The 20,159-nt window shown below is 28.4% G+C and overlaps 2 protein-coding genes across 2 annotated transcripts; one reads left to right on the top strand and one right to left on the bottom strand.

Moving 5' to 3' along the window:
- Positions 1–1,734: 1,734 nt before the first annotated feature.
- LOC101247012 (probable WRKY transcription factor 7) lies at positions 1,735–3,529 on the bottom strand. The gene is made up of 3 exons (XM_004238082.5): positions 2,540–3,529; positions 2,308–2,433; positions 1,735–2,206 (listed from the first exon to the last, which is right to left on the bottom strand). The coding sequence occupies exons 1-3, from the start codon at positions 3,304–3,306 to the stop codon at positions 2,044–2,046; spliced, it is 1,056 nt and encodes a 351-aa protein (XP_004238130.1). The 5' UTR covers positions 3,307–3,529; the 3' UTR covers positions 1,735–2,043.
- A 12,448-nt stretch (positions 3,530–15,977) lies between these two features.
- Positions 15,978–19,783, top strand: LOC101246709 (low-temperature-induced cysteine proteinase-like). Its single transcript, XM_004238081.5, has 5 exons — positions 15,978–16,586; positions 18,033–18,268; positions 18,366–18,506; positions 18,820–19,269; positions 19,359–19,783. The coding sequence occupies exons 1-5, from the start codon at positions 16,094–16,096 to the stop codon at positions 19,455–19,457; spliced, it is 1,419 nt and encodes a 472-aa protein (XP_004238129.1). The 5' UTR covers positions 15,978–16,093; the 3' UTR covers positions 19,458–19,783.
- The last annotated feature ends 376 nt before the right edge of the window (positions 19,784–20,159 follow it).

Below are 20,159 nucleotides of genomic sequence, written 5' to 3'. Positions count from 1 at the left end.
GAAAATATTATTTAATTATAAATAGTGATATGTCCATATGGTCACATAATCTTTAAAATACAATATTAAATTGTGTAGATCCTCCATAAAGATTAGTATCGTAACATCAATTTCGGCCAAAATTAAAATATTTCTCAGACCATTTCCCAACTATAAATAGTTATCTTTACGTTCGTTCTTTGTTCATTTTTACTTATTCAATATACTAAAAAATAGTCATCCACTTAACTTGTTTGGTTTGAAAAAACAAAAGATAAGTAATCATTTTGTATCTGTTTTATTTTGTTATTTAATACTATTCAATTCTAAATATTTACAAGACCTAGAATTAATAGAGTAGATAATAATAACACTACTTTTATATATATATATATATATATATATATATATATATATATATATATATATATATATATATATATATATATATATATAATTTCGTAATTAAAAATGTATCAAGTCAAATATAAATGAAGAGATTATCGTCAATTTACAAACCAATATAAGTTTAATTTTAAAAAAATCGGTGAAGCCTACAAAAATTTTATAAGGTCCAAAATTTTCCTTCTCAAAGGAGTATACTACTAATTGGTACTCACACCGTCCGGATTTGTTTATCATTATATATTTATTAAAAGTTAATTTGACTAATTTTTAAAGGTAAATTAGATCACATTAATTCGATATTTTAAACAAAAAAATTAGATATTCTAAAATTATATGAAAAGTACTATAAATTACAATTTTTTGCATATGAATATGATAAAAAAATTCATCTTAAAATGTTAGTCAAATTTTTTATAATTTAACTCTAAAAATAGAAACTATAATAAACAATATCAAACGAAGAAAATAAATTAGTAAAACTATCAAGTAAATACTTCTTAAAAGGCATATAAGAGAATAAAATAGACACTTTATATAAAACAAGGTAGAATCCAACACAATAGACCATTAAGAATAAAATTTTCACAAAGTCAATTTACATATCTCAATTATTTCATAATACACCTTCCATTCATCAACATAAAACACTAAAAAAACTCATAATACACCTTCCATTCATCAACATAAAACACTAAAAAAACTATCTATCAAATTTTACAAGAATGAAAAGCAACCTAACATTTTTCCGTCTCTATTCAATTATTATGATTTTTATCACACTTCAATTAATTATTTGCGTTTTCATATTGACTTTGCAATATATATATATACACACATTAAGTTATGCAAGTTGTGACCCACGGACACCACCCAAATCGTTATCTGTCCCTTGAGTCAATCCACAAATATTAATTTCAAAAGATTTATCTCGAACCAACATCTTCCCCCTCAATTATTATTCCAAATTAGCCAAAAATAATTTATAGACAATTAGCTGGACCATACATTTGAATAATATAATAAAAACAACACTAATTCAAAAAAGTCCAAACTGATGTAACACCCACCCATTTTCCCATTAATTATTATATATATATATATATAACTTAAAGTTTGTCAAACGTCCCACTTACGACACGTTCTTGATTAGACTAATCCCAACTTGATTAAATTCTTTAATCTTAATTCCCATTGACTAACTATTACGGTAGGAACCAAAACTCTTTAATTTATTTTTAATTATGATTTAGTGGAAGATGGAATAAGTGGACTTCCTTGCTAGAATCAACCTAACGTGTATAAATAATTAAACGTCAAATCATAAAATTAAACAAAGCTAAAAAAAAATCTTCCAACATGATATGTATAGTATATTAAATTAAAATTTTTTAAAAAAATAAAAAATAAAAAGTAGCCACTAAATTTTTGCATGATTCAATTTTCCACCAAATCCACAATTTGTGCTCTCTATCTTCTTTTCAAATTTTTTTCCACGCATAATCAAAAGTATTTCAACGACAAGTACATAGAGAGAATAAAAATTAAACAAATATTGCCTCTTTTTTTTTTCTTTAGGCGTTGACCGTTAGATCGACGGTGCCGATTTACTCTTCATGTTTCTAAAGAAGATCTGAGCCATTGATTTATCATTAAGATTTACGAAGATTCAAGAACATGAGCTCCTGGTGTTTCTGTAATGGAATGTGAATGATTGTGTTCTCCTTCATATGTAACAATCAACATAGCTGCATCGTCTAATGCTCTTTCTACATGTTTTCTTGCTGGACATCCTCGTACACTGCTACATTTGTAATATCCCCTGAAAAAAAAAATCAAAATCGAATCAATACGATTACTCTGAATGATTTAAAATCAAGAAATTGTGGGTTCGAGTAATTATAATAAAGTAGAAAAATTTACCTAGGATGAGGAGAACCCTTGATGGGTTTTTGACCATATTTTCTCCATGAATAATCATCAGGTGGAATATCAGCCATTTTCATGCTAATAGCAGGGACTCTTACTACTCTTTTGACTCTTGATTTTCTGTATAAGTTATTAATAGATCAGTTAAAACTCAGATAAATTTGTAAAGATCTGTATATTTATGGATTTATAGTGATAAAAATGGAATCTTTGGGTTGATTTTTACCTTTTCTTTGGGCAGTGGCAACGGCCAGAGGAACCACCGGCGCTGCTGCACTTGAGGGCGGTATCGTCCATGGAACTACACTTCCTTTTGAATGAAGAAGTAGAAAGAGGTGGACGGCCGGCGGATGAAACCTGAGAAAGATTTGTTATTTGAAACCCAGAAGATAAAGACTGCTGTAAGCTCTCTGTTTCCCCTGTTAACGATGACATAAACGAAGTCGCCGGCGATGGAGAAGCAAAATTAATGGTAGTTGATGCTTCTTTCCTTTCAATCGACCCATTTTTCACTAATTGAAGATGGTTATGAGGTAAAGGAGGCAATCTTTGAATTGGGGTCGGACAGTAGATTTTGGTATTTGAAGCTTGGGGTTTTTCGATTTCTTCAATTTGGGGGTTTTGATTCTTAATGGATTGTTGTAATTGTTGTGGCTTTGATGGAAGTGGAGGAGAAAGAGAACTAATTGGTCCTCGCCGGAATCTAGCATGACCAGTTCTGTTTTTATCAAGTAAAGAAATGAACTTTTTGAATTTGTTTACAGCAGCATCAGCTACAGCTTGATAATCTGCAGAAACAGAGGAATTACCCGATGACGAATCCTGAAAATTCGTTTGTTGTTGTTGTTGATTTTGATGAGATTTAGACAACAATCTGATTAATTTCTCAACGCTTTGAAGTCCGGCGGTTGCAGCTTCTTGTACGGCGGTTTCCTCCATTTTTGATGAAAAATTATCGGTTCTGTAACCACTGGTCATTAAGTCTACAGCCATGTTTACAATACCATAGAACAGAGAGAAGAAGAAGAAGAAGAAGGAAATTGTAAAGAGTGAAGAGAGGGGTAGAAGCTAATGAAGATATAGAAATAAAAATGAGAGAGAAAAATGGGAGGAAATTCTTATTCTAATCAATGAGGGAGAGAGTCAAACTTATGATGCCCCTTTTTCTCTTTTTTCTTTTGTTTTTTTCTCTACTTTTATTTTGTACCTTTATCTTAATAAATGACTTTTTTTTTTAATTTTTTGACCGAATATTCGAGTTTTGAAATCGAAATCTTTAATTAACCTATTTAAAATTATCAATAATAATTGTACGAAAATGGTAAGTATCTTTTTATTTTTAATTAAATATATGAAATTTAATGTAAATATCAAATATTAAATAAAAAAATTATTTATGATTGTTAAAATTTAAATTATTTAATTAAATATATAAATGAGAAAATGCACAAGTACGTCCTAAACCTATGCCCGAAATCTCAGAGATACACTTATACTATACTAAGGTCATACTATTTCCCTGAACTTATTTTATAATTAATTTTCTACCTCTTTTCGGCCTACGTGACACTAGCTTGAAAATTATTAATAAAATAGGGGTAATACGATCTTAGTATATTATAAGTGTGTTTTTGAAATTTCGAGCATAGATTTGAGGGAGTACATGTGCATTATCACCGTGTAAATATTAAATTTAAGACATTTAATTTTATACTATATCACAATTTTTATTGATACAAGTGTAAATGACTAAATTTTGACCTTATAGCTCATAGAGGGATCGTTTGTAAGTTGATTAAAATTTTGAAGAGATCACCAATAAAATGTTATTTCATCATTTTAATAAAATGATTAATACTAATACAAGTATCTGTCATTTACTTTGTATCAAAGGAATTTCGTATTAAGAGGTTTCAAATTTGAAATCTCTTAGTCAATGATGAAAAAGTACTTATCACGCTTTTAAAATGGCGTAGTCAATTGGATATCTTTTATCGAGAAAAAATTAACATATACACAAGTAAAATAATATACGAAATGATTAAATAATTTATTTTGAACTCCTTTAATATAAAAAGTTATTATTTCTTAACACTCTTTGAGAAATTTATGATTTCGCCATGGCACTTTCACAAGCCTCGTTGATACATCTAATGGATTAAAGCCAATGATATGTGTCCACGTTGATCATTCATTTCTTTGTAAGAAAGAAAAAGAGGGCATTGACTATATAGTATTTCTATTATTATTTTTTTTGGAGTGTATGGGTAACCGGTTAAGGGATAAAGCGGTGGAAAATGGAAGATGACGAAAGGGAAAAGAGGCAGAAAGTCAAAAGAAAGTAATGAGCCGTTAGATGAATGAATGGTAAAATGAAAATTAGGTTGGAGCCAGTGAGGTAGAGTTGACTCTTTAACATCTTTTAATGCAGAAGTCCATATGGGGTATACATAAAAGTCTTTTTCATTTTACTTTTATTTTTACAAGGCAATATGATTATTAAAACCTACTCTTATGCATTTATTCTTACTTATCATTATATTTAATAAATATCTTTTACTACTAATGATTTAGTTTTAGTTTCAGATGGGCTTACAATATTGTTTTTTCCCCCCTTTTTAAACACATAATATTACATTGAAAAATAACTTTATTTTTGTTATCTATTCTTTTAAATTATTTTAACTAACAGAAAGATAGGAATAAAAAAAATTCTTTTATATATATATTTTCAACTGATAATATATGTCATATATATAAAATACTTTTATCTTTTGATTATTTTTATATTGATATGGGATAAACATTTGCTTGTACTGATTTAAAAAAGAATCTTTAGAAAGAAAAAAGCATATTTTTTTTTTAAAGAACTAAATCGTATACCGTAAAGATATTTTTAGATCAAATTATAAACTAAGATATATTTATTAAGTTTCATATAATTTAAGAATGTTTTTTAATCCTTTTCCAATACTCATTATATTAAAAAAAATATGTTTAGCTTTTTTTTATTATTATTATTTCTCATGACCAAATATAAAATATCAACTAATAAGTTCATTGAAAATATCTGTTTAATCAAATAATATCAGATAAATCGTATCTTTTTAGCATATACATATTCATGTTATGTTTCAAAAAGTTGAATTTGATTCATGACAATAGGGTCATTAGATGCCCCATAATTATGGGAAATAGAATAACCTTCCCCTCCATCTGAATTTCATCCTAAATATGCCTTTATCATTAGTAAATTTGCTCATATTTATCCCTCAAGTCATCAACTAGGGGAAATAAAATAACATTGTCCCTATTATGAATTTAATCCAAAATATACTCCTTATCATTAGTGGATTAACTCAAATTTATCCTTCAATTATGAAAAATAGAATAACTTTGTCCTCCGTTTGAATCTGGTCTAAATATATTTTTATTGTTAATGGATTGATTTAGATTTGCCACTCAATTATGGAAAATAAAATAATATTGGCTTTCATTTACGTTAGATCCTAAATATAACTTTATGGTTAGTAGATTGACTTAGATTTTCTCCCTCAGTATGAGAAGATAAATAACTTCATTCTACGTTTGAATTTGATCTTAAACATATTCTTATTATTATTAAATTTACTCTTCAAACTATTTATAAATGAAAAAAATTTTATTCGACCAATCAATAATTACGAGTCTTTTAGGACCTACTGATGTCTTGTTATGCTCAGTCTTCGTCAAACTTGAAATTAAAACCACAGAAAATCACAGTATAGCTAGCTAGGTCACAACTCACATGGGATTCTTTTTTTCTTCTTTCCCTATTGTATCTTTGAGTGAATTTCGTTTTTTGTACTCTTGTTAAAATTTCCTCTTGTGAGTTTTGACAAAAAAAAAAAAGAATATTAAAAAAAATATATTTAAAAAATAATTATTGTCTTACACCAAATGAACATTGTAGGACCCTTAACTATTAGACACAATATTCTCAAATCTACTTGGGGATCATTTCAACAAATTGTACAAATTGTCAACAAGTGAAAGACATAATTTCTTGTTAGATTTTGCGTATACTATCTTTATTTTAGTTAGAATTACTTTATTTTTTTCTTTCTTTAATTGGTCAAGTTGATCTTTTTGTTAATAAAATAATTGTAGTAGTTCAAACCTAGGAATCATTGGGGGCTTAAATTGTCTTTAAAAAGAAAGAAAAAGCAAGAAAATGAGTGATGTAATAATAATAATAATGTAACGTATCTCGAGGAGTTGATTTTAAAACGGAAAAAGAAGAGTTAAAAGTTGACAAAGGTGAAGATATTGGGAGGGGTGTTGTACAAGTAGTTGGGTGGATTGTCAACTTTCAAGTTGAAAATAAAGGATAAATTGAAATTCAAAGATGTATTTGAATGTAAGTTTTACTTGAATAAATTTTAAAAATTGTTACTAAAAGTCATTCTTTAATTTGAAATACTTAATTATAAACTATAGTAGTCCATTTAATGATCACCAATGGAAGACATCTCTTGTTTTTCAAATCTGATTAATGATATCGCTGCTTAGAGTTCAGTAAATTACATAAAAGACTCGAAATTCAAATTCGAAATCAATTAGTAAAAATTTACATATTCTACTCTATCTCATAGTAGTGCAATAGAGCCTATATTGTCACAAGATTAACCAAAACTTCACTCCATAAACAATAAAAGCCATAAAATAAAGCAATGAAGCATTGACTTTGAAGCTGGATCCCACTTTATGTTGGCTTGCTAATTAAGAGTTGAGGTTTCAATAATTATGAGGGCATTTTTACACTCCAAAAACATTTCTTCAAAGTCAATCTACTTCATTTTTTTTTCTTTCTTTTTTTTTTTTGGTTGAGAAATGCTTTTCTGTCCTAGGTTTCTTATTCTCAATCCCAAAAGGATTAATTTTGCCGAAAGCAATAGTTTATCTTTTTTCTCAAACTTAGGTTAGTGATAAACAACTAATTAATGGAAGTATGCGTTCTTTTATTGTTTTTTTTCTCCGATCGCACACTTTAACTGTTTTATGTGATATAGTTTTGTTAGTACAATCTTATATCTTTTCTCTAGTTTTTAAAAATGAACCTTTTTTAACGTACGTGAAAAAATATTACTTTTGTTGTTTCAATTTATATGGCGTTGCTCTACTGTATACAAAATTTAAACAAATACAATACTTTTTGATCCAAAATATGTCCATGAATCATCACATTGAGAATTTAAAAAAATTTAAATTATTTTTAAGTAGAAAAATATGATATTATTCAAAGAAAGGTTTAAAAGAAAAATTCAAAACATAAAATAAAAAAAAAAATGTCATAATTAGTTAAGAGTACGACAGGGTAAAAGAACGACAACTAATTGGAATTCGACAAGTTGATTTTCTTGTATAACACTAAAACAAGGGAATTAATCAACATTTAACCAGAATATGAAGTCATTGACTGAGAATAAATAAACATAAATGGACAGTAATTGTTAACCTAATTACTTACATGTATATCTCCAGTGTGAAATATTATTCTTAAATGGGTTTTAAAGTAAGATTTTAATACACATATCGAAGTAAAAAATCAAAAAAATATCTACACTATTGAAAATGACCAGGGCAAATATTGAGTGGTCAAAACACTCTAATGAATTAAAGTCGTTTCATATTTTGGAAACTTCTTTGACTTTTCATTAGTATTTGGAGTTCACTATAATTTTAAACGAGTCAAATCCGCGTAAACTTAAAATATATCCTACTTCCTAGCACAAATTATATATTTTTTTGTGCTTCCAATTTATTTCATAAAAAAAAGTTTTTTTTTTTTAAGAAAAAGACTTGGGTTTTGATGATTGTGACAAGGTTAAATATGCCACAAAAAAAAATAAAACGTGTTTGAGAAATTTGCAGATTATATAGAATTCATGGTTTCAATATAGGACGTAATTATTTAGAGCCCGTTCGGATTAGCTTTCAAATCGGTTGAACCTATTTTTTAAGTAGATTTTTGATTTGTAAAAGTATTTGACAAATATAAAAGTAATTTAAAATAAGTCAAAAACTGAAAGCAGGTCTCCCCATAGTTTGTATTTTTTACTTAAAAGTCATTTCATACTTTTTATTTTTAACTTAAAAGCTACTTATTTTTAAGCCAATTTACACGGGCTCTTATTATCTAACTTGTTTTTTGGGTTTAAAATATATAGAAGTTAATATTATAAATAGTAAGTAGAAGCAGACGTAGAATTTTGACTATCCATTTATCTGAACGTAAAAATTCTCATCCAACATGTAGATTTATATTAAACAATTTACCAAAGTTTTACTATAAATATACAATCTTGATTCATAACTACAGCAATACAATAATTTTATTACTAAAAATCTTTATAGTTAAAATCATAAATCTGTCTCTAGACCCGCCATATATAAAATAGGTTAATACTAAAAATCTCTCATGTATCTGTAAGAATTAATTATTAATATGACCTAAATTTAACATCATAAGAGGTAATTTTTTCACTTATTTCAACTGTTTATAAACTAATTATAGAGGTGATTTCAGTTTTCACATAAAGAAACTTTTCTCTCTAAAGTTGTTTGGTTGGGGAAATAATTAAAAAAAACTAGATTTTTTTTTTCAAAATGGTTGTTAAACTCGAGATGATACAATAGTAATAATAAATAAATAAAAAGTCATAATGGAGTATTATTAATGGGTGAAATATTGTTAGTTGACCATTTTCAATCCCCATGTTTGAAAATTAGCCATTGTCCATCTGTTATTGAGATTCGTTGAAATAATCGTGCTTTTATTTTATCGGCATAAAAGTTATTTCTAGAAGCGAATATATATCAAATATATTTAAACGATTAATTTCATAAATCGAAAAAGCCTAAGTATAGATGAAGAAGTACGTAAATTAAGAAAACCACTAACATTTGTTTTGTAGACATCAAGGTGAGCCTATTACACTAGCTGATAAGTTATAGAGCTTCATCAATAGAATTTGAAACTCTATAATAATGATTATTTCTTAATTACATAGACGAAAAATAACTAACCTCAAATTTACCTGTATAATGGTGGTTTGAGCATGCCTACTTGTGTTATGTAAGTCAATATTAACCAAATTTGTTGTAACTTGGCCCATACTGTGCCAAATTGTGAAAAGATGGATCCTCGATAAAAAGTTTGGTATCCTACAATGAGTTAGGTCTCCACATTATCTCAAATCTTTCAATGTTAGTTATGTTAGTTACTTTACTAGGTCTTTTTTTGATCCCTCGATATCAATAGTGTTTCTATTTATCTTCAACGAATAGCCCTAACTTATAAACTTTGAGATAGATTATTGATTTGTGCTTTAATATATTGAAAAATGTAAAAAATAACTATAGTTGATTGTACTATTAGATTTAACTCTTAGTTTGGTAATTATATAGGGATGTCAATCAGGTGATTGGGACTTGACGCCTAAATTTTTATCTCGTCTTGCTCTGCATAATAGAATTTACTCCCAAACACTTTTATTTCAATCAAGGTGAATAATATAAAATGAAAGAGACCAACGTGCGTATACAAAAAAAAAAAATCCTAGGATTGATATTAAGCATAGATGTTTTTTAAAAACATGTGCGTATATAATTCAAATGTCTAAGAAATAGAATATAAAACAAATAGGAGACGTGAAAAGCATTACATTGGTCAAAATTGTAATATAAAGTTGACTTTCTTAGATGTATTATATTATATATACATATTTCTCATACATTAAAAAAAAAGAAGGATGCGCATATTTAAGCAAGCATAATTCTATGTCAAATACCTCTTTGTAGATCAATAAGCTAATAAGAAATGAGAGGCCATGTTGTATATTTTAACGATTTAATTGATGCTTATTGTTTAGTATTAGAAACAAAATAATCATTGGAAGACTATTTATATAATAAAATACTAAATAATTAATTTGGTCAACTATTTAGGTGAAGATCGATTTCTGAATAATTATGGAGTTGAACCATTCAATCATCTAGTTTTAAAAGGGCAAAATTGTATGAAATAAGAAACTATTAATTTAAAATAGATGCTATAGCCATAGTTTATTTTATTTATAATTCGTAGCAAATATCCCATTTTTTTTGTCATCAATTAATCATTTTATACATTTCGGTATGACATGTATAAAATGTGTTTGCATAAAGCGAGAGAAAAGTATATATACAAATACAAATATATATATTTTCGTCTTATACACTTATAATTATACAAATACCGATCTTATCATATAAATTACAATGTATAAATGAATTTATACAAAATTGAATAATTTGTATAAAATTGGTATATCTAGTGAATTATGCAAATCAAAAGTTTCATAACAAATATAAAATTTGTTACGAAGCGCAATTAAGCAAACTATATGTAAAACATACAAATATAATTATTATGTTTGCTAAATGTGAAAGTTGCTATTTTAAAAAATATGTACGAAGTGTATAACTTATGTCAATTTGAAACTATATATACACCTATAATATATATGTTGCGTATATTTTGATCATATTGATAAACTATGAAAGATATATAACCGTAACTTTCTCCAAATGAAAATGGTAAGTGAGGCAGAAAACCTAGTTCTACTGAGAATGGGCCTGGCCTTTTTAGACTTATCAGATGTTTATACAGATGCTGACATAATCCAATACACAATATACCATCTTAGAGAAAGATGGGCCCACGAGAGCTCAATTTGGGCCCATCTATGTATATTACTCCTTAATTGGACTTATCTATAGGCCCAAATAACATATTTGGACTCTTGTCAACTTTAGCATGAGAAATGTACGGGCTAGCCACTTCTTGAATTAATATTTGAAGAAATATTCTGTATTTTAAAAGTAATATAATATTATGATACTATCAAGAATTTTGAAATTCGAAATTTGAAAATGTGAAATTCGATGATAGTGTCACTAATATTATTTGATGTAGGAAATTCATGTATTTCAAAAAATAATGCTTTTTAAAAAATAATTTTTAAGCCGATGATATCTTACCTGATTCGGAAAATAGCTATTTTAATTGTCCCTTTCGACCAATTGATGAATTAGTGTGGTTAGTTGATATATTACTTCCACTGCCAGATAATAAACAAACTCAAAATATTGTTTGAACTTAGATTGTTAACTTTAATATCGATTTCATTATTTACGTCTCTATATCTTCTATTCTTTGGAATAGTAGTTGATTAGGTAACAAAGACTAATTAATTGATTAATTAATTATGTATTGCTTATTAATCCTTTTAATTCTCAAGTGGTGAAGCTCTTAAAAGTAATGGAATGCACGATTTAGGGATCTAATTTAATCTATTACCAGAAAATCACATGTTTAATTTTATAATTTTTTTTCGAGTATATATATGTAAGGTTGAATTTGAGCCAGTCTTTTTTTTTTTGGGCAAAAATTGTCAAACCACTATGCCCAATTAAGTTGATCAAGTTTTTTTTTCTTGTTTTATTATTCAAAAAACTTGAAAATTTCATATTGGAGAAATTAATAATAGGAGAAAAATGAAATTCAACAAACTTATTGGTAAAGCATGGCTTCTGTCATCTTTGTTTATCAACTTTATTGTTTTTGTGTATTTTTTTTTTCTATTGTCTGATATCATATAGTCGTGGCTTTATAATTAAATATGATATAAGAACATGCTCACTTTACTTGAAAAACACATTAAAGAGATATATATTACCAATTAGGGTTGGACATAGTTTGGGTCAAATTGAAATCCATACTAAAATTTCTCTTTTTATTAATTTTAATTTCTTGAACTCATAAATTCCAAAAAAAATTAAAAATTAAAATTTTCATATTCAATCTGAATTGTTGGAACACCTTTCTCTAATAACAATAATTCAAATGTCGAATTCGTTCTGAGTATTGCAATTTATTTTTGCTCAAAGAGTAAGATGTATAAAGTATTAATCACAATCACATGTAGATTAATATTCTAAGTATGTAAATTGCTGTCACTATTTCACATTACACTATGTCATCCAAATAAAATCTTAAGCTTTACTTGAAAGATCCCATAAAATCGGGTTAATTATGAAAATTGGGACAATTTGTTTGACTCTAACATAATTTAAATTAGTTTGGAAGAAGATTCAAAAAACTATTTCTTCAGATAACGTGGCCCTAGGTACATTGTCTGATTTAATAACGTACACCAAATCAAACATAACATAAGAAATAGTTTTAACATAACTAATACGAACAATTATTAATACATCATATTCAATATTATTCTTATACACCTTATCAAAATAGAAATGAATTCATCGTATAACATATAAGTCTAAGTGAATTAAATACTGATATCTTTCTATAAACACATAAATATAAACATTACACGTCTATTAATTTATTATACAAACAAAAACGTTACACGTCTATACATTTATAATACAAACAATCGATGCGTATATATTTCTATCGAGTTGCACACATAATATACCTTAGGATCCATTCTTAAGTAAGTAATGGCCCATAAAGATTCATCGATGTATGGGCAACTTTCACATATAACAAACAAAAAATTCATATTTGTATGCTATAGCAAACTTTGCATAATTGCGCTCCATAGCAAACATAAAAACTGGATAATTCGCTATACATATACAAGTGTATAATTCGCTGGCCTATTTCGCTGCATTTGTATAATTAGCTTTACATACAGTTGAATCGAATTAAAATGTATGTATATTGAATAATTATAAGTGTATAGCAAGAAGATATATGTTTTTCTCGCTTTATACAAAAACAGAAACACAATATATACACTTCTGTTGTATAAAGCTAGAAAAAATTGTATTTCACTGCAATTGTATAATTCAAAATTGTATAATTCTTTGGCCTTTTTCTCTGCAATATTTGAAGTAAAATGTTTGTAAATTGTATGATTAAGTGTATAACACAAAGATATACATTTTGCATGTGTATATACAATTTTCTCTCGCTTTATACAAAACGAAAACAGAAATTATACACTTCTGTGTATAAAGCGAGAGAGGCGAAAATGAGAGAGTGGCGAGCGAGACTTTTGGGAGAGAGACGCCTGACAAATTTTTGCCAACATTTGCTATGGAGCACAATTAAATCAAACCCTAGCTATTCCATTTAATTTAGGTTATTAATTTCCTATTATATACAATTTTCCCTTGATGTATCCACCTTTAATTTGCGATAAATTATGGTCCAACTGACTTCTATATCACAACTTGATATTTTTGTTCAATTAAAAGAGACCGCCAATTTCTCGATTTTTTAAATTTATTTATACTTAATTTGACACATTATCCTTTAAATGATAATAAATAGAAAAAACGTCACCTAAACATTAAAAAATATATGATACTTAGTAGCTGAGATAAAATAAATATAAAATATTAAATTATTTTTTTTATTTCTTAAACTAAACGAGTAAAGTTAGACGAATATATTTAATATATTGAATAAATAAGACTGATGAGAGGATTATTATAGTCTCCCATCCTTTTATGTTTTACTATAGGCTGGTGGGCAAATGGGATTTGCCAAGCTGTAATGGATCGAAAGGATAATACTGAGATAATATCAATTTAAATATCAATGGATTCTCTATTATTTCTATCAATTAAAGATATTAACAAGTTCTAAGCCTAACAAAACAAAAAATAAAATAAAAAATTCTCTTTTTATTCATTTATTACTACTACAATAATGGAAGCAGTTTATTTAATTTATCTTTTTGTTTCGTTCACATGGTGTCTGAATCTGAATCTTCCTCAACACATATAACCTATTATTTAAATTGTTGTTAAGAGGCTTGCTTTAGTAGGTGACATTATTAATAAGACTAAACGTAAAATGATTATTGGATATAGTGATGGAATGAATCGAACGTGATAATTAATTCCTCTTTACGTAATAAAATGAAAGATATTTCAAATATTATCATATAAATAACACAGATATGATTGTGAAAATATTGATTGGTATTACTGATATTTTTACATAGTCAATATTTATTAATTATAAAATTTTAGGACTCAAATATTAATTAGTTTTTCATCTTTGTAATTTATAAATAGTATCTTTTCCACACTTATATAACAACAATATCAGTGGCGTAGCCGCATAGCGTCAAGGGTGTGCACATCCTTAACATAATTTAGATATTCTTTAAAAATTATTTAGCTTCGCTACTGAATAATAAATTTACATTCCCATGTTTGAAAGTCATTCAATTAAAGAGAAAAATCAATCCCCGCTGCCACCCCTGTCAAAAGTAGAGTTGCGATTTAAAGTTGTAGATTTAAAATTATCTTTCTTTTTTAAGATTGAAATTATCTTTCTTTTTAAGTCATCATATTTTAAATTAAATAAATATTTAATAATTTTTTTAAAATAATATAATATAAATATATAATTACAATCCTAACTTATAACTCTGCCCCTACTTTTCGTCAAGCTAAGAACTTCAATTATCACATAACCTTTTTTCTTCCTTTTGCTTCTTTTTCTTTCATCCCAATTCTCATCTTTGTTAGATCTGACTTTTGCACAACTTTCTTATATTTATATATATAAAATAAAAATGATAAAAACATAAAGCCCATGTATTACACATGATAGTTGCGTCTTCCTTTTTTTATCTTTTTCACCGTGGTAGGTTTGCCTCTCCCAAGAGTAATTTTGTGTTCAACAAACTTGTCACGCTTTTCCAAGTTGTTTCCTATATTTAATTCCACTTTCAATACATTAAATAATTAATAAATATTGAATTTTCATCTTTGTAATATTTTGATAGTTATCCATCCTATTTTATATCTAGTTGGTAGGATAAAACTTCAGGAAAAATCACTAAAGTATAGGCTTATACCAAAAAAAAAACCTCACTTTTTTTTCAATTACATAAATTCATTTAATTATATTTATATCTTGCTTACACAAATCCAATAGAAACTCATCAGAATTATCAGCTTGGATGCGGTAGTTAGGATTTTAAGGTCGTGGGTGCTTTGTAAAAAATATGTATTAATAATGAGATTCAAACCTTGGTACAACAACACTAAAAGAGTTTTAAGTATCCATCCTAAAATCATTTAACCAACTATATGATTTATTCATTGAGTGCTCTATGTTATTTTTATACAAATATCTATCGATTTCTACACAAATATATATATATTTTATAACAAAGTTAATGAATGCTCGAGAACCCAGCAGACACCACGTGAGTCTGCCCTTACTTGCATGCCAGATAATCTTTAGTGGTCTACTTATTTTGCATTAAAGATAATTAAACTCATTTAACCATTAACCATAATGTCAGAATTTATCTAATTTAAATCTAAATCAAATTACTCTCGACATTAAATAAAAACGATGTTTTATTACTCTATATTTATGAATTTAACCATTAGAAGAGAATAGCAATTACTTAAAGATGAAATGTGCTCAAGTAAAATTTACAAACAATCAAAATCATAATTTATGGATACTTGAAGGACTAAAAATGCTAATTACCTTTCCAACTACAATCCTACTCGATCTTCTCCTCCAAGAAATACGTACATATTCAAATACCTTTATTTTAAAAAATAAATAAAATATTCCACTTTTTAGATACCAATTGTCGAAAATACCCTTTTCCCTGCCTTTATAGTACAGTTGTTTCTCCACTACTTCCCATCTTCTTTTTCCATACCTCAACTAAAACAATCAAACATGGCGATTCATCTCTCCGCTCTAACAATCTCGATCCTCGTAATGGTCGTGTCCTCCGCCGCCGTAACATCGGCGGCGGCAGAGGACATGTCGATTATAAGCTACAACGAAAAACATCACACGATCGGCGCCGGTCGGACCGATGACGAGGTCATGTCTATGTACGAATCGTGGTTAGTTGAACACAAAAAAGTGTACAACGCTTTGGGAGAAAAAGATAAACGGTTCCAGATCTTTAAGGACAACCTTAAATACATCGATGAACATAACGCTATGCCGGAGAAAAGTTATAAGCTCGGTTTGACTAAGTTTGCTGATCTGACCAACGAGGAGTATAGGTCGGTTTATTTGGGTACGAAGCCGGATGCTAGTCGCAGGTTGTCGAGTAGACAAAGTGATCGGTATGCTCCGAAGGTCGGAGATAGGTTGCCGGAATCTGTTGATTGGGTGAAGAAAGGTGTGCTTGTTGGTGTTAAGGATCAAGGACAATGTGGTATGTGTACCTCTTACTTGTTTTTGTTTCACTTTTTATTACTTTATTTGTTTTCGGAAAAGCATTATGACTTTTGTTGATTATAGTTGATAGTGTTTTTTTATTAATTTATTTATTTATATGAATCTGATATACTTCATGTGCTACTATATAAATTTCAAACAAGAGTAAAGTACAGAATAATGAAATGAGCTTATGAAAATGTAGGATCCATATTACTTTGTTGTTTTGATTCATCCAATTTTTAGATGGGTTGATATGTGATAAAAATTTAACCCAGTTCCAAATTAGTGAATATTGATTTGCTAAGAGAAAACATTAATCCATTTAAATAATCAAATAATACATCTTGAGTTATGCTAGTTCAATTCAAATAACTTTTGGACTGATGCTTTACTAAGTCTATCTATTTTAAATATTTAAGTCAGCTTATATATTTGACACCTGATCCGAATTTTGATCCTTTATTAGTTATCAGGGAAAAGAATTAGAAATATATTTGAAATTTAATCGAAATTGTTTAATATGATATTAAAATTTGGAATGAATATTTTATTTGTACACTATTTAATAATTTTAGATAAAAAATGTTCATAAAATTTGAAATGTAACAACAATTTGGTCAAAATTGAAATATTTTTACCATTCGAATAGAAAGAGAATAATCTCATAACGAGTATTATACTTTATTTTAGATTTTTATCTGTAAAAATAAATTTCTCTAGAAACTTTAACATATAATTAACTACAAAATGAAAATGATGTTTAAATTTCTTTTCACCGTCATTATTTATGAACAACAACTGGTCAAACGTGATAACTACAAACAGCAAAACGTGCAACATGAATCATATGAATAGAAAAAGCCTATGTTATTATTCATCCGTGACTAATTTGTAATGTAAAAAGTGATGTTCGAATGTGCAATTATCAAGGGGTATTTATAAAAAGCAATTTGTATTTGTTAGAAAATTGTTTTTTTAATTAAAGTTAATGGTTCAATAATTAATATTCTCAACTCTATCATACCTAATAATTCCATTTGTTATTCTTAAATAGTAGTATAAGATTAGTTAGCATTCTCAATTACACTATCGGTTGGGGAGGAGACAAAATCATATGGGGTTGGATATATTTGTTTAACCCAATTGGAAATATTCTAAGTAAATATTTCCGTTTTATCGATGCTACTTTGCTGGCTTTGATTTCCAATATTTTAAATTTAAGACTATCTTTATTTAAATTTTAAAATAAATAAACAAATTCTCTTCGTATCTAAGTCAGTCTATTGGATTTGTCCAAACTCAATTGCTTTATTTTAAACTCTATATTTATATTATAAAAATCAGTAAGTATAGTAGACGTCATTGTCCTAGAATTTAGCTGTGTGTTATATTATGTTGGTAGAAGAAGGATTTTAATTTAGACGTTTGGAAAATGAAACAGGGAGTTGCTGGGCTTTCTCAGCAGTTGCTGCCATTGAAGCAGTAAACAAAATAAAGACTGGAGACTCGATCTCTTTATCCGAGCAGGAGCTAGTAGATTGTGATACTTCTTCTAACAATGGTTGTGACGGTGGTCTCATGGACTATGCTTTTGAATTCGTTATCAAAAATGGAGGACTAGACACTGAGGAAGATTACCCATATACTGGCGAGGATGGAAGATGTGACCTAACAAGGGTTAGTACCGCGTTCTTAGTCTTGAAGGACTTATGGAAATGAAACTAATATACTTTCAAGTTATCACAATTAAAGATCTTGTTTGAAACAATTGCAGAAAAATGCCAAGGTTGTCACCATTGACGGGTATGAAGATGTTCCTGCTAATGATGAAAACGCAATGAAAAAGGCTATTGCAAGTCAGCCTGTTAGCGTTGCTATTGAAGCTGGTGGCAAAGACTTCCAGCACTATAAATCGGTAAATAATCTTTACTTCAGACTGGCCTAGTCGTTAATAAAGATGTCTTTTGATTGAATTAGGTAGTGTTCTTGTTTCAATCAATAATCTAATTACGTACCTAACCAACACGATTTTTTGTATTGAATTTACATCGTATGATCATATTCTCATGCCTCAGAGGTAGATTTAGATGGACATGATCAATTGTTCCGTAATATTTTAGGCACAAAACATTTAAGTGAAAAGCACAAATATTTCCATAATTTCAAAAGAAGGGTTAAGAATGTTATATACATGTTAAATTTAAATCTTGAACTCGTCTATGCTCCAGGGCATCTTTACTGGGAAGTGTGGCGCAGCAGTGGACCATGGTGTGGTTGCAGTGGGATATGGTAGCGAAAATGGCATGGATTATTGGATTGTGAGGAACTCATGGGGTGCTTCCTGGGGAGAACACGGCTACCTCAGGATGCAGCGTAACATTGCTAACCCAAAGGGTTTGTGTGGTATTGCTACAGTTGTTTCTTACCCTGTCAAGACAGGCCAAAATCCCCCGAAACCAGCTCCATCTCCTCCATCGCCAGTCAAGCCACCTACTACTTGTGATGATATGTACAGTTGCCCATCAGGAACAACGTGTTGCTGTGTCTACGAGTACTATCACATGTGCTTTGCTTGGGGTTGCTGCCCTATGGAAGGAGCTACTTGCTGTAAAGACCATAACAGTTGCTGCCCACATGATTATCCTGTCTGCAATGTTAAAGCCGGCACCTGCTCAATCGTAAGTGATCCATCCCTACTTTGTAATTGTATGACGCACACAATATAATCATTTCCTTTATTAACGCGATTGTGTTTTTGTCTCTACAGAGCGAGAATAACCCTCTTTCAGTCAAAGCAATGTCACACATTCTTGCCAAACCTATTGGATCCTTCAGCAATCAGGGAATGAAAAACACTATCTCTTGAAGTGTCTCCAATGGGAATGCGCAAATTCGCAGTGAATTTGCAAAACCTCATTTCCAGCTGAAAGTTTATAGTTATAGGTGATTCCAAAAGCAGAGGATAACAGAGTTGCTGCTGATTTCTGTATAGTGCTTCTTTAGTGCTTGTCACACAATGCACTAGAACAATATTGAAACAAGATTTCATTGTTCTGCTGTTTCTGATTTATGTAAATATTTCCTTTATTTCTTCATCAGGGATGACTATCTGCTACTTTCACAATGCAGTTTATTATTCCATGTGATGCTTCTACTTTCATTTCACTAATAATATCAAAGACTATTGATAAACTCTCTTTGCTATTATATAAGCTATCATAAATTATTTGTCATTTTAGTAATTAAATATATTATTTTTCATTTTACCGGTTGTAGTAACTGTTGTTCTTGGATAAAACAAACGTTTCAATTGTGGGGTGATGACACATAAATAGAGTAAATATTGAATAAAAAAGAGATTATGTATACATAAACATGGATGATCATATTTTCAAAATACTAGGTTCAGATCAACTAAGTTATTTTTCATATCAAAAGTACTGAATTTCAGGTGAACTAGGTGCAAGTATCCTCTTTATTTGGTAAATTTATGGTTCATGCACTAATTCCAATAATTTATCCTCTGAGCATGAAGCCTATATATGTTAATGCATATTCATCAGATTAT

Source organism: Solanum lycopersicum, chromosome 4 (assembly GCF_036512215.1).
Source record: "Solanum lycopersicum chromosome 4, SLM_r2.1".
NCBI lineage: Eukaryota > Viridiplantae > Streptophyta > Magnoliopsida > Solanales > Solanaceae > Solanum > Solanum lycopersicum.
This window is presented reverse-complemented; position numbering and strand designations above follow the sequence as displayed.

What these genes read in the sequence shown, in the direction of transcription:
- LOC101247012 (XM_004238082.5), bottom strand. Translation starts at nt 3,306, where the DNA reads ATGGCTGTAGACTTAATGACCAGTGGTTACAGAACCGATAATTTTTCA. An exon ending in TGCCACTGCCCAAAGAAAAG is followed by an intron (nt 2,434 to 2,539) that starts GTAAAAATCAAC and finishes TAACTTATACAG; the next exon opens with AAAATCAAGAGTCAAAAGAG. An exon ending in AAGGGTTCTCCTCATCCTAG is followed by an intron (nt 2,207 to 2,307) that starts GTAAATTTTTCT and finishes TTTTTTTTTCAG; the next exon opens with GGGATATTACAAATGTAGCA.
- LOC101246709 (XM_004238081.5), top strand. Translation starts at nt 16,094, where the DNA reads ATGGCGATTCATCTCTCCGCTCTAACAATCTCGATCCTCGTAATGGTC. An exon ending in GAAGATGTGACCTAACAAGG is followed by an intron (nt 18,269 to 18,365) that starts GTTAGTACCGCG and finishes AAACAATTGCAG; the next exon opens with AAAAATGCCAAGGTTGTCAC. An exon ending in AAGCCGGCACCTGCTCAATC is followed by an intron (nt 19,270 to 19,358) that starts GTAAGTGATCCA and finishes TTGTCTCTACAG; the next exon opens with AGCGAGAATAACCCTCTTTC.